This window comes from Patella vulgata, chromosome 3 (genome assembly GCF_932274485.2).
Source record: "Patella vulgata chromosome 3, xgPatVulg1.2, whole genome shotgun sequence".
NCBI lineage: Eukaryota > Metazoa > Mollusca > Gastropoda > Patellidae > Patella > Patella vulgata.
This window is the reverse complement of record NC_065881.2, coordinates 81,025,935-81,037,709: the sequence shown is the minus strand read 5'-3', so window position 1 is coordinate 81,037,709 and position 11,775 is coordinate 81,025,935. Positions and strand designations below refer to the sequence as shown.

Below are 11,775 nucleotides of genomic sequence, written 5' to 3'. Positions count from 1 at the left end.
ACGTACTGGGTCACCAGCATGAGCTTGATCACTTTTCCGGACTGGCTGACCTCTTCTCTCTGGATCTTTACCTTGGTTTTGCATTTACCATGTCTGCGTTTCTCGCATTCCCAGACAACGGCACCATTAGCAAGGACTTTTGCAAATTTACTGTTCATTTTATTATAAACATTGTGCTCAATTTTCAATTGTGGTTATTTATGTGATTAACTTTGAAATAAAATTAACAGCTATGTTATAATGTTTTGATAATGATGATGTATAGATACATTATGGTGTGCATTCATCAATTAATAAACTATATTAAAACAAATAAAATCACTGGCAATAAGATTAACAGTTACGTTTATATAATGATTACATATAATGGTGATGATAAACGTCAAGGGTTTCTTAATACTTAAAGAGTTCCCGTGACTGTTCAGGTTTAACTGTTAAACTAGGTGTAGCACTGATTGGTGCACTTTTAAAAAAAACATCGACTGGACTGCACTGACATACTTGTGGAGACTTCAAAGGACATAGCTGTAGGACCTCCGAACTAGTTGTAGACAATTCTGATGATAAAATTTTGATAACTTGTTTGTTTTCATCGGGGCTATGTGACCAACTCCACCCAACCCCCACCCCCATGACAACAGTGCTCTGGTACTAATGCAATCAGTCAATTGTTCTCCATAATGAGGTACAGATACTTTTATTACTTTCTTTGAAAGTAATAAAATGGGTGTGGGAACTTGATTTTTCAGGTTATTGCAAATGCTTTGAGTTTGGACTAAAAGTGTATTTTTCAGTCATGGCCGAGGCGTCTAATTTGCATATTCTATATTATGCAATACCACTGTGCTGTTTTCCTAGTGTTTTTTTTTTGGCACCCTTGACCCTGAAATTATGAGGGTAGATACTGGTTTTATGGTGCTAAGTCAAAGAGTTTCAGATTTAGGGGGAAAAATAAGTTTTTCACTAATGGCGGTTGTTAATTTGCATATTGTGCATCAGGTAATTATGTGATTATATTCTAAATGTGTTTATTTGTGTCCCTGGCCACGAAAACATGGGTTTGGATACAATTTCCACCAAATTTGAACATTTCCTAGCCAAATTATGAAATGGGGTTTTACGTGCACGGAACCTCTGTCCTGGACCGCTGACAAGGGGAAACCACGCCGGAAAATCCGAGGAACTACCTCTGTCAATACCGGGAGAACCCGAAACAATGAGCGTTGAACAGCAGATCGGATTCAAATCCAGTGAAAATGGAACACATAAGATGGCATCGAGAGTTGATTAAGGTCTTTTCATATTAATAAATAGTTTATAAAACATTTCATGTCCAAACCAAAGAAAGACCTGCAATAGATTGTTTTAGCTCTTGCTTAATGTATGTTTAATTTGAAATCTCTCCATTTGTGGCAATGGATTGATTTAGTGGGAATCTTTTCAATTTTATTTAGAAATGGGTTTGCTACCTGCAGTCGTTAATTTTAAAAAAGATAAAAATATAAAACAATTCTTTTATTTAGAATTAGAAATGTCATTATAAAACACAGTTTAACATATAATCCGTTTTCCATGGTCAATATGTGTTTAATGGTGTTATCATGATCATTATTCATCTTTTAATTAAGATGAATAATTATATCAATTCATCTTAATTAAATCAATTCATGGAATATCGTCCGTTTTCTATGGTTAATCTGCTTCGGTCATCTAGATAAGTAATCAATTGACGCGCTGACTGTTAACAATTAGCTTTGTACCGTACAGCCCTATTCAATCCAACGAACGGCAGTCTTCTTATTATCAAATCCTATCTCACTCAATCGACTTAGCGTGTGGCACAGACTATATGGCTCTTATAGGTGACTGGTATAGGATTTATCCACAACGTCTCTACCATGGTTAATTAGGCCAAACACCTGTCAATTGAGTCTATATTGACGACGCTGTCCAGGGCAACAGTTATAATAGTGTAAACAATGTTTACGGTAACTATAGGTACAATAATATATTTACACACACATGTCCCCTAGTATATTATTATATATACCATATATTCCCAGTCTATATATCACACTTTATTAGTATTAAATAAGTGATATACAACAGTCTGGTTACATACCATGGTTTTGTGAATAGAGCTGATTGTGAAATAACTGTGTATTATTGGCAATAGCTGCACGAGAGACAGTCAATATACCACACTCCAGACCTCAAGGTATGTAAAATGTTTTGAATTAATTAATATACTATTCATAAGTTTAAATAACGGAAACACTTTTTATTTTGCTATACAATGAATGATTCAAAAATATTTTGATTCTTTGAAAATACTAAAACTCGAAATGAAAATAGTATTCTTCTTCCGTTAATCTTTGACGTGCAAAAATGAGACCCTCTCGTAAATGCAGATTGTTCTTAACGCCCCTCGAAACCGGAATGGTGGCATAACCCAATGAACACGTGTTTTGCAAATCAGTAATGCCAGTATATCATGGCATAGCGTGTTATATTATTTTTAAAATTTAAGTAAACTTCACCAAGGATATAACCACCCATGTTTTGCAAGATAGTTTTGTTTTGTTGTGTAGGTTATTGCCCATCATCCCAGCAATAAAAAATGTAGAAACTTGTATTTTAGCTCTTAAATAAGCTATATTATTCAAAGTACAAATTTAACTTAAAAGTTATGACCCCCAGCACAACGACGCGAATTTTTTTGTGGGTGTTCACGGTATAATAAAACATGTATTTTAGGGAAATTCCCTCGGGGTCAAAATATTTCTAATAATATATATAATTTAATCTTTTGGAAGCATTTAATAACTGGATAGAGCAATAAACTATAACACATACTGGTCCTGCATGGTTTCATGAATTGTTGTTATAGTTTTACTGTAGGCCTATATATTTGCCTTACATTTTAGTATAATTTCTCAAAATTACTGTAAAGTGTAGTGGGAGATTACTCTTCGAAACGTCGGCCAAATGAATAATTAAAACTTTCCATAATTATGTTCAATTTGATCAGCCCAAAGCTTTCAGATTTGTTTAAATCAGATATATTAAAGTTGCGCCATGTTGGAATCTTTTTTGCTGAAAATTATCAATAATTATGGCTTGGCCTATTATTGCAGTGAACCATCACATCGCATACTATCGCGCGTGCTATAATCTTTAGCTGCCGGTAGCTTGTCGGAAGTTGATCTTATAGTCAGGATTGATCAGGTACTTTTCATAATGGACGATTTCGCGATTTCAGTATCAAAGTGACTAGATAACTAAGTCTACCTAATTAATGGCGGGTACGGTCCTGTCAAGATTATGAGAAGCCGGTTTGTTTGGACATGTGCGATTATTAGGGACGCAATCGGTCGAATTTCAGATTAAGTAGGCCAGGTAACTACAATCTAGATCAATAGATAGGGCCAAATTCTTTGATTTTACTGACATTATGATGAATGATTAGTCGGCATTTCTATTTTTAGTGATTCTAATTTTACTTTCAAAAATCAATTATCGCACCCACGAATATATCATGCACCGTGTGTTCTTATTCAATATCAACCCACATCTCAATCGCTTATCAACCATATTCTGTCTGTTCAAAGTCCTTTTTATGAAAAGGGAATAGCTTGGATAGAAATGTTTGTAATCTACGTTGCTCTGCATATGAATCTGTACTGACATGTTTTGTCAATTTTGTGTACTGACTGGGGTCAGTGAGGATTAAATATTAATCAGACTCACAGGCCTTAATCTACAATTAGTTGGTAGGAGGGAGTGGTTATTCGCCACTCCATTTAATCAATAAACCTATTGGTCAATATATGATATTCTCCACCGGGGTGGCAAATAATTTCTTTCAGCAAAGCAAATTATTGACAACTTATTATAAGATAGTATAGTAATTATGTGTAGTATAGTATATATTTTATAAGGTTTATGGACAAACCACCGAAGAATACACATGAAAAGTTCTGTATTACAGGGTTAGAGTTAAGGTTACATAATTATGTAGGTTTATTTATTGGGTTAGATTTAGAAAATGATGAATACTAGTGCCATTGTTGCATTGGCAAATATCCTCTGCCTCGGTACAACAGTTTTAGCCCCAGGTAACACTGGAAATGCAGAGTGCTGGTTTCTGCTGTTTTAATGTCAAATTACTATGTGAGAGCTAAATCGGTCTACTGCAGGTCTTTCTTTAGGCCTTAAATGTTATATACATTGTAAACTATTAATTAATTAGACATTAACATGACAAGACCATAATCAGTTCATAATCAATGACATTAGAACTGTTCAGCCATATGCATGTACCTGGAGAAATGAGGCTTAGCTTAGAACAACCAATATGGTGGTTGCAAATAATGCACACATCTTGTCAAACCTTCAAAAGTGCTAATATCTTCACTCAGAACAGAGTAATTTATATGAAATTTTCAATATCTTTATTTTGCATTTATCTATTTTTGAACTATTATAGCAAAAATGGATAGCCTTTTATCTTAATCTTACAGAGAAAGAGAGAGAAACAGGGTTTAATGTTCACTGACACAATCTAGGTCATTTTGGGACTAACATATGTTTCAATTTCAGCGTAAGAGTCTTTAGCAGTGGGGGAAACCAGAGGACCCGGAGAAAACCCACGTGGTTGGACAGACAACCCTACTCCTTGACATGTACATGTACAATCGGAGAATTGAAACCACGCCAGTTGACTCAATGACAGATCTTATGATACATGTACAGCGTGCACGTGATTACCATTCGGCCATCCAACCCTCCTCTTAATCTTACATAATGTATCTTTAATCAATTTTTCTTTCATTTTTTCAGGTACGGTATTGTGGAATGATAAAATCTGAAAGCTGATAACCATACCAGTATTTTACTAATTTAGCAAAAACATCAACGACTGCCATCATGGATTTAATCACGGATAAAATCACAGAACTTCAGGAATTTTATGATGGCGCCCTTAAATTATCTGATGATCGTGTTGCAAACTGGTTGCTCATGGGAAGCTACATGCCTACGTTGATGCTAACAGCTCTTTACTTAGTGTTCGTGTTGGTTGTACCAAAATTAATGGCCAAACGAGAAGCCATCGACTGTAAACGAGCCTTAATGGTTTATAATTTTAGTTTAATTATTTTAAACTTACATACATGTACAGAGTTGTTGATTAATTCATACCATCTAGGTTATAGTTACATATGTCAACCCGTGTCTTATAGTAATAACCCCCGCGAGATACGCATCGCGAAGGCCTTGTGGTGGTTCTATTTTTCGAAAGTGTTGGAAATGCTGGATACTGTGTTTTTTATTTTACGTAAGAAGAACAATCAGGTTAGTTTTCTCCACGTTTATCATCACGCCACCATGTTCCCCATCTGGTGGATCGGAATAAAGTGGGTCGCTGGAGGACAATCATTCTTTGGAGCCATGATGAATTCCTTCATTCACGTATTGATGTACACATACTACGGAGTTTCAGCTCTCGGACCACAGTTCCAGAAATTCCTATGGTGGAAGCGTTACCTTACCAGAATTCAACTGATCCAATTTGTCATCGGAATCACCCATGCTGTTCAGTCACTAGTATTTGGATGTGATTTCCCGGCCTGGATGCACTGGGCTCTCATCTTTTACGGTTTTAGCATCCTCTTTCTCTTCCTGAACTTTTATTTCCACGCTTATATCAAGGCTCAAAAGGACAAAAAACAAAAACATGTTAAAAATGGAAAACCACAAACTAATGGTCATGTTGAATCAAAGAAAAAATTATAGGAGTTTTTTTCGTTATCTACTTTTCATTTTCATTGATATTTAATAAGCATGACTAACTTTATTATACAGGAGACACTCGGCAAACCTCGGCAGATTCCGGTACCCTACATCTATCCTCGGCTGTATGACAGTAAGTGATATGTACCTACGCCTATACATTTGCGATGCGGCACCGGTTTACTTATAAGGGAAACTTGCCCGCGTTTACAAAGAAGTTCTCAAAATTGCGTCGTTCGAAGAGTGTGTAGAATTTTCAGTGCAAATTTGTCAGTGCAAATCGGATAAACTTGAAAGAAAAACAGCTTCAAACTTTGAAAATTTTGTAAGATGAAACATTCTTCAAATACGTCGTCATCAATGACGTCAGTGGTCGTCAGGGACAACGCCATTGTAATCTGGGAACTTGAAAGTAGTTCTAATGGCGGACTTTGTCATACAGCCGAGATTAGATGTAGGGTACTAGAATCTGTTGAGGTTTGCCGAGTGATACAGGAGAATGCTAGATCAGAGACGGTCCTGTTCATATGACGTCATATGTGGATTGTGTGTTAGGGTAAAGGTTAGGCTTGGTCCAGGGTTAGGGTTAGCACTAGCCACTAGTCCTGTTTACATCTCGAGAAATAAGTAGGTCCTAAGCCTAACCATATGACGTCATGTGCTAAAATATGCAAGACTGTCTCCGATCTACCGTTCTCCCTATACCGTATATACATTGTAAGTTCTGTTTCTTGTATGGCTGTTATTATGTAATATCGCAAGCCTGGATTAAAGGGGCACCTGTCACAGACAACATCAGGCACAAACGTCAGGCACAATCCCACTGGCGCCTGTCATTATGTCTGGTACAAATTTATCTATTTTCTGTGTTTTTATTCAATCTTTGGCATTAAGTTGAAAATGGCAGGAATTAGTTCATAAGAGTCTGACATTTTGTCAGGTACATGTACAACTAAACCTATTATATCCTGGCCAGGCTGGTATATTAGCTTCTATCAGATTGAACACCTGTAGTATTCCAAAGTCTTAATCCACAAAAACAAAACTTAAACTATTATTATTTAAGAATGTAACCATTTCATTGGGTGGGGGGTTAATATTCTAGCACTAATGTTACTGCTCCCCGAACTTAAGCCTTTGGCCATTGAAAGGGCCGAGTTCTTAAATTATTTTAGTTTTAAGTTTTTGTGAATGAGACCCTGGTTATTTAAAGATGCATTATGTAAGAGCTAAATCATTAATTAGACATTTATTTACAAAGTAGGCCCACAATCAACTCTCTTGTACTTCACATGGTTTTGATTTGACAGTTAATGATTTAATTTAAAAATAGATAATCATGACTTTGTTTATTATCGTAACAACGGTAGCAACGACAATTGAGTCTACATTTTTTATAAAACAGACATAACTCCATTCAGAATGAAGTAATTTAACATATTCCCTCTTCTTTATCTATTTTTTAACTCTTATTTATTATAGAAATCTTACATAATGCATCTTTAATCATTATTAACCTTAAATTCAAATGAAAATCTTTTAAGATATATACTGTACATTATCAGACTGTTATTATCATGCAAATTGAACTGATGGAAGGCTTGTATTGCTATTATAATATTGGTTTCTATCAGATTAAATAGTATTCAGAAATTTATTATGATATACATTTTCAAATTTTTACAACTTTGCATATAAATATTGATTAAATAGGAAATTATATTATTCCTATCATTTATAGGCATTTAGATTCTACACTTGAAATTTCCTGGGCACTTTCAATTTTGAATACCGGTATATGTATAAGATTTAAATATAATTACGCACAGGTGTGAAACAGTTAACTATGCATCACCCAATGTTGTAGGGGTTGGTCTGAAAATAAGCTTATCCCTTTTTTCAAATTCACAAACTAAATTTTTATCTTGACATAGTCACAAGGGAGATTACTCCTGTTTGGTTTTTCTCTTCAGCTTTAAAATGCACTGTTGTCATACATTTTTATACATTGTTATTTCAAGAGAAACTAGTCAAATTTTTAGATCTTCAAATCAAAAACCTAATAAACATTTTAACATGATGCTACTTGTATTAATTGTACATAAATACTGATTTCAGTATATATTGGAATTATAATTTTTTTTTTAATTTACAAGTTAAAAGGTAAGCTAAGCAATGCACAGTCATCCTTCAGCATCTTTTTACAAAAGAAATTTTTATTTTGCAATTGAATTTTCTATTTAGCTTAAGCCGGCCTCCATTCTGAAATTCTCCCTGTCGTATGTCATTCTGTCTTGGCTAATCATTTCATAACTAGGCTAATTTTGGCATTTCACAGTAAATTGTGGCGTTAGCAGACAATTATAGACATGAGCTTCTCCTCACACAGCAATCATATCTGTGGACTTCAGTCTGGGAAGTAAAAATCAACCCTTTGTGGCTAGCCATAATACGCCACAATTGCCTAAGATAGGATTAAAATTTTTGAACATATTCGAAACTCTATGGTATGCTAAATTATTACATCTTAGCTAAATCGTACATTATATCACATATTTCCTAAAATGGAACAATGTTTGTACTAATATTATCGCAGGCTACAATGTACAATGTACAGATATTGTGTGTAATTGTAACATACATGTACCAACATGAAAATCACAGTGTGTGAGGTCGGCTTTAGTCTTCACCATGATATTCTATCTTTATTGACATTATGTCTCTTTGTTTTCATAATTTTTTATTATCAATGTTCGTGTGTAAGCTTTACATATATTTCATTTATACAAATATGTTATATCGTCATTCAATGTCACTTATTATAAATTGCATAATTATCCAATTTTAATTAATGGTAATTGCATAATTGCTTAATTGCATATTCAGTATTTGATGTACATGTATGATTATTTTAATATTTATTTGTTAAAGATTTACACTTATTAGAATTTGTATTAATAAATATTTTCTCAACAATTATACTAGGACACTGACTGTGATCAATCTTAAATAGGTGTCAAGTCCTGATGTTTCATTTTAGCGATATCAGGGTTCCCGCGGTCCTTGAAAATCCTTGAATATCCTTAAATTTAAAATTTCATTTTCAAGGTCTTGAATATCCTTGAATTTCGCGGAAATAGGAAAATATCCTTGAATTTCAGTTGAGATCCTTAATTTTGTTTCAAATGTCTACAATTCCTTTTAAATATGAGATTATAACGACAGTTGGTAATGTTTTGGTTATTTTTAAGATGAAAAATTGTAATTTTAGGCTAAAAAATGTCCTTGAAAATCCTTGAATTTGACGTATATTTATCCTTGAAAAAAATTTTGACGAAGTTGCGGGAACCGTGGATATAGAATCCCTTGCAAACTGCAATATTGTTAAAATTAAATCTTTAAAAGGAATATCAGTCCAGGAATGGTTCGTTTTCACTCTGTATTTATAAAGATATGTTGAATTGACATTTCATCAATCTATGTTGCTTGTTATGCAAGCCTTGTTGCCATTTTGTTGGACACAAAACTTAATGATCAATGATAGTCCTGTTTTAAATCTAAATGAATCCAAGCAGGGACATTACAGTATCTGGCATTTTGTTTTCTTAATTAGGATATTATTTAGCATTTTGTTTTCTTAATTAAATAATCAATTTGCGTATTTATTAGTGTGTATTTAGCTGTGGGAAATTTGATATATTGACACATCATTACTCCAAAACTTCTCGACTGCCAAGAATTTACCCATCACTAAAAGTGCTGTAAATGCGTGCAGACAAGATCGTATCTCAGTGTGATACAGTTTGAAGTTTGGGATAAAAGGAAATACTCCTTATAAAATAATCCAAAGGTAACCCCAAAGTAACCGATTTGACATATATTTGTCATTGGAGAATTGGTCACATGAGGGAGCCACAGTGGTTCAGTGGGTATGGCACTGGCTCGCTAACCCCCAGAGGTCTTCAGTTTGATCCTTGTGTTAGTTGCGAAATTCCTCAGGACTTTCCAGACGGGTTTCCCCTTGTAAGTAATGCAGGGCAGAGTGTCTACTAAGGAACAAATACTGTCTAGTTGTCCGGATAGAACAGAAAACCAAATTAAACAGGCTGTATCTTTATATAAATGACAAAAAATTCTAATAAATTTAGCCAGGGTTGTTCCAGATGGAGAACTGTACAGCATTTAGGAGCTTTAAAGTTAATTGAAAAAGCTTGGTTTGAAACTTAATGGGGTGATGGAGGGGGGGGGGCATAACTTTGGGATTTAGGATTAATACATTCTTAATTTTAAAAAGGTTTTACTTTATCCAACCAACTTTTACACAATTCTATTGAGAGCTATTACATTGAGATCTTCCTCTTTTCTCTGTTCATGCTAATGATTAATATGTGTTTATGTAGATTTTGTTGATGTCTTTGTATTTATATTATTTATTGGTTTTGTGTTCTATGTGTAAATCTTTAGCTCTATATCACAACTTTTTGAATAAACTTTTTACAACATCATTTTAATATTGTATATGTCGAAATTGCGAAATTTGATCCCACTTTCCTATGTAATGCCACATTTTCATTCTGAATAGAAAACATGTCGGTTCTAACAATTCATGTCAAATTTTCTGTTAAAAAGTGTCAAAATGTATGTGCATGCATTGAGAACTCTGTTAATAAGAGTGAATCCTTACAGCTAGGTTTGTGTGTGTGTGTGAGAGAGAGAGATGGGGTTTAACTAAAAATTATTTCGGGCCTAACATATGGTTCAATTTTATTTCAATATTTTGCTTGCACGTAGGGGTCTTTAGCAGTGGGAGGAAACCTAAGGACCCGGAGAGAGAACCAGAGAGGTTGGAAGGCAACCCTGTACAGCTGTTTAATCAAAACCATGTCAGTTGACCCAATGACAGACCTTATGATACAACGCGCACATGCTAACCATTTGGCAACCCCCCCCCCCAGTTAGGTTTGCAATACAAATTCATCAGTACAGTGTAGCAAACACGACATCAATTTTAAAATAAAACATTAATGTAAATGGGAGTAAAAATTAGAAGAAGAGCATCCCTAATGCTGCAATATAGGTTCACATTCCTGCTTTGACTGATATGGTACTTTTTAAAATGAAGAGAATGAAATATGAAATGGCTGTTATATGACAAGAGGCAAAGAAGGTAGGGCGTTGGGGTTTGTTTGCAAATTTACAGACTAAATATTAAAAAAAAATGGGATGTGACACTGCCCCAGGGTGTCGGGGCATGCACCAAAATAAATAGTTGCTGTCTTTACGGTATAAGGAATAAATAAGCAAAGTTCCAAGATGATCCATTCAGAATTGCAGCCTGTAGATGATAAATACAAAAATTGGGCGTGATTTGAAACAGTATACATTTAAATAGGTACCACCCTATGATATGCTGAGTTTGAACAAAATCTGTTAATTATAGCAACCTGTAGAGTATTTACCGATAAAAACTAACAAAAAAGTGGCCGTTGTACCATGCCCCGTGCCCTGGGGGTCGGGACATTCACCAAAATAAACTGTTGCTATCCTTACAGTTTAAGGAATAAATATGCCAAGTTCCAAGATTATCCAATTAGAATTCCAGCCTGAAGACAAAACACACACAAATTGGGCGTGGCTCTGCCCCTGGGGGGGGTGGGGGGGTGGACATGGAGCAATATATATAGGTACAACCCTATGCTGGATCATTCCGAATTGGATCCAAATCTGTTATAATTACATTCTGTATATCATTTACAGACAAAATATCAACAAAAAGTAGGTGTGGCACCGCCAAAAGAGCAGGGGGTGGAAGAGGGAGTCGTGCACTAACATCAATAGTTGATGTCCTTAGTGTATAAGGAATAAGTATACCAAGTTCCAAGATAATCCGTTCAGAATTGTGACCTTTGGGCGCTAAAGGCAAAAATTGGGGGGTGGCTCTGCCCCTGGGTGGTCGGGACATTCACCAAAATCAATAGTTGA

The 11,775-nt window shown here is 34.8% G+C and overlaps 2 protein-coding genes across 3 annotated transcripts in view; one reads left to right on the top strand and one right to left on the bottom strand.

Annotated features, from left to right (window-relative positions):
* Nucleotides 1-2,017: 2,017 nt before the first annotated feature.
* Nucleotides 2,018-10,298, top strand: LOC126816115 (elongation of very long chain fatty acids protein 4). 2 transcript variants are annotated; one of them, XM_050542323.1, is made up of 2 exons: nt 2,018-2,218; nt 4,843-10,298. In XM_050542323.1, exon 2 carries the CDS (start codon nt 4,930-4,932, stop codon nt 5,794-5,796), a length of 867 nt encoding a protein of 288 aa, XP_050398280.1. In that variant the 5' UTR covers nt 2,018-2,218; nt 4,843-4,929; the 3' UTR covers nt 5,797-10,298. The 2 variants fall into 2 exon arrangements, with proteins under 2 accessions (XP_050398280.1, XP_050398278.1); XM_050542321.1 differs by lacking the exon at nt 2,018-2,218 and adding an exon at nt 3,294-3,399.
* Nucleotides 7,296-11,775, bottom strand: part of LOC126815091 (G-protein coupled receptor 183-A-like) — a 59,056-nt gene continuing 54,576 nt past the window's right edge. Inside the window, exon 4 of the mRNA XM_056099329.1 lies at nt 7,296-7,310. Coding sequence (XP_055955304.1) covers nt 7,296-7,310 — 15 coding nt within the window. The remainder of the gene's footprint in view (nt 7,311-11,775) is intronic.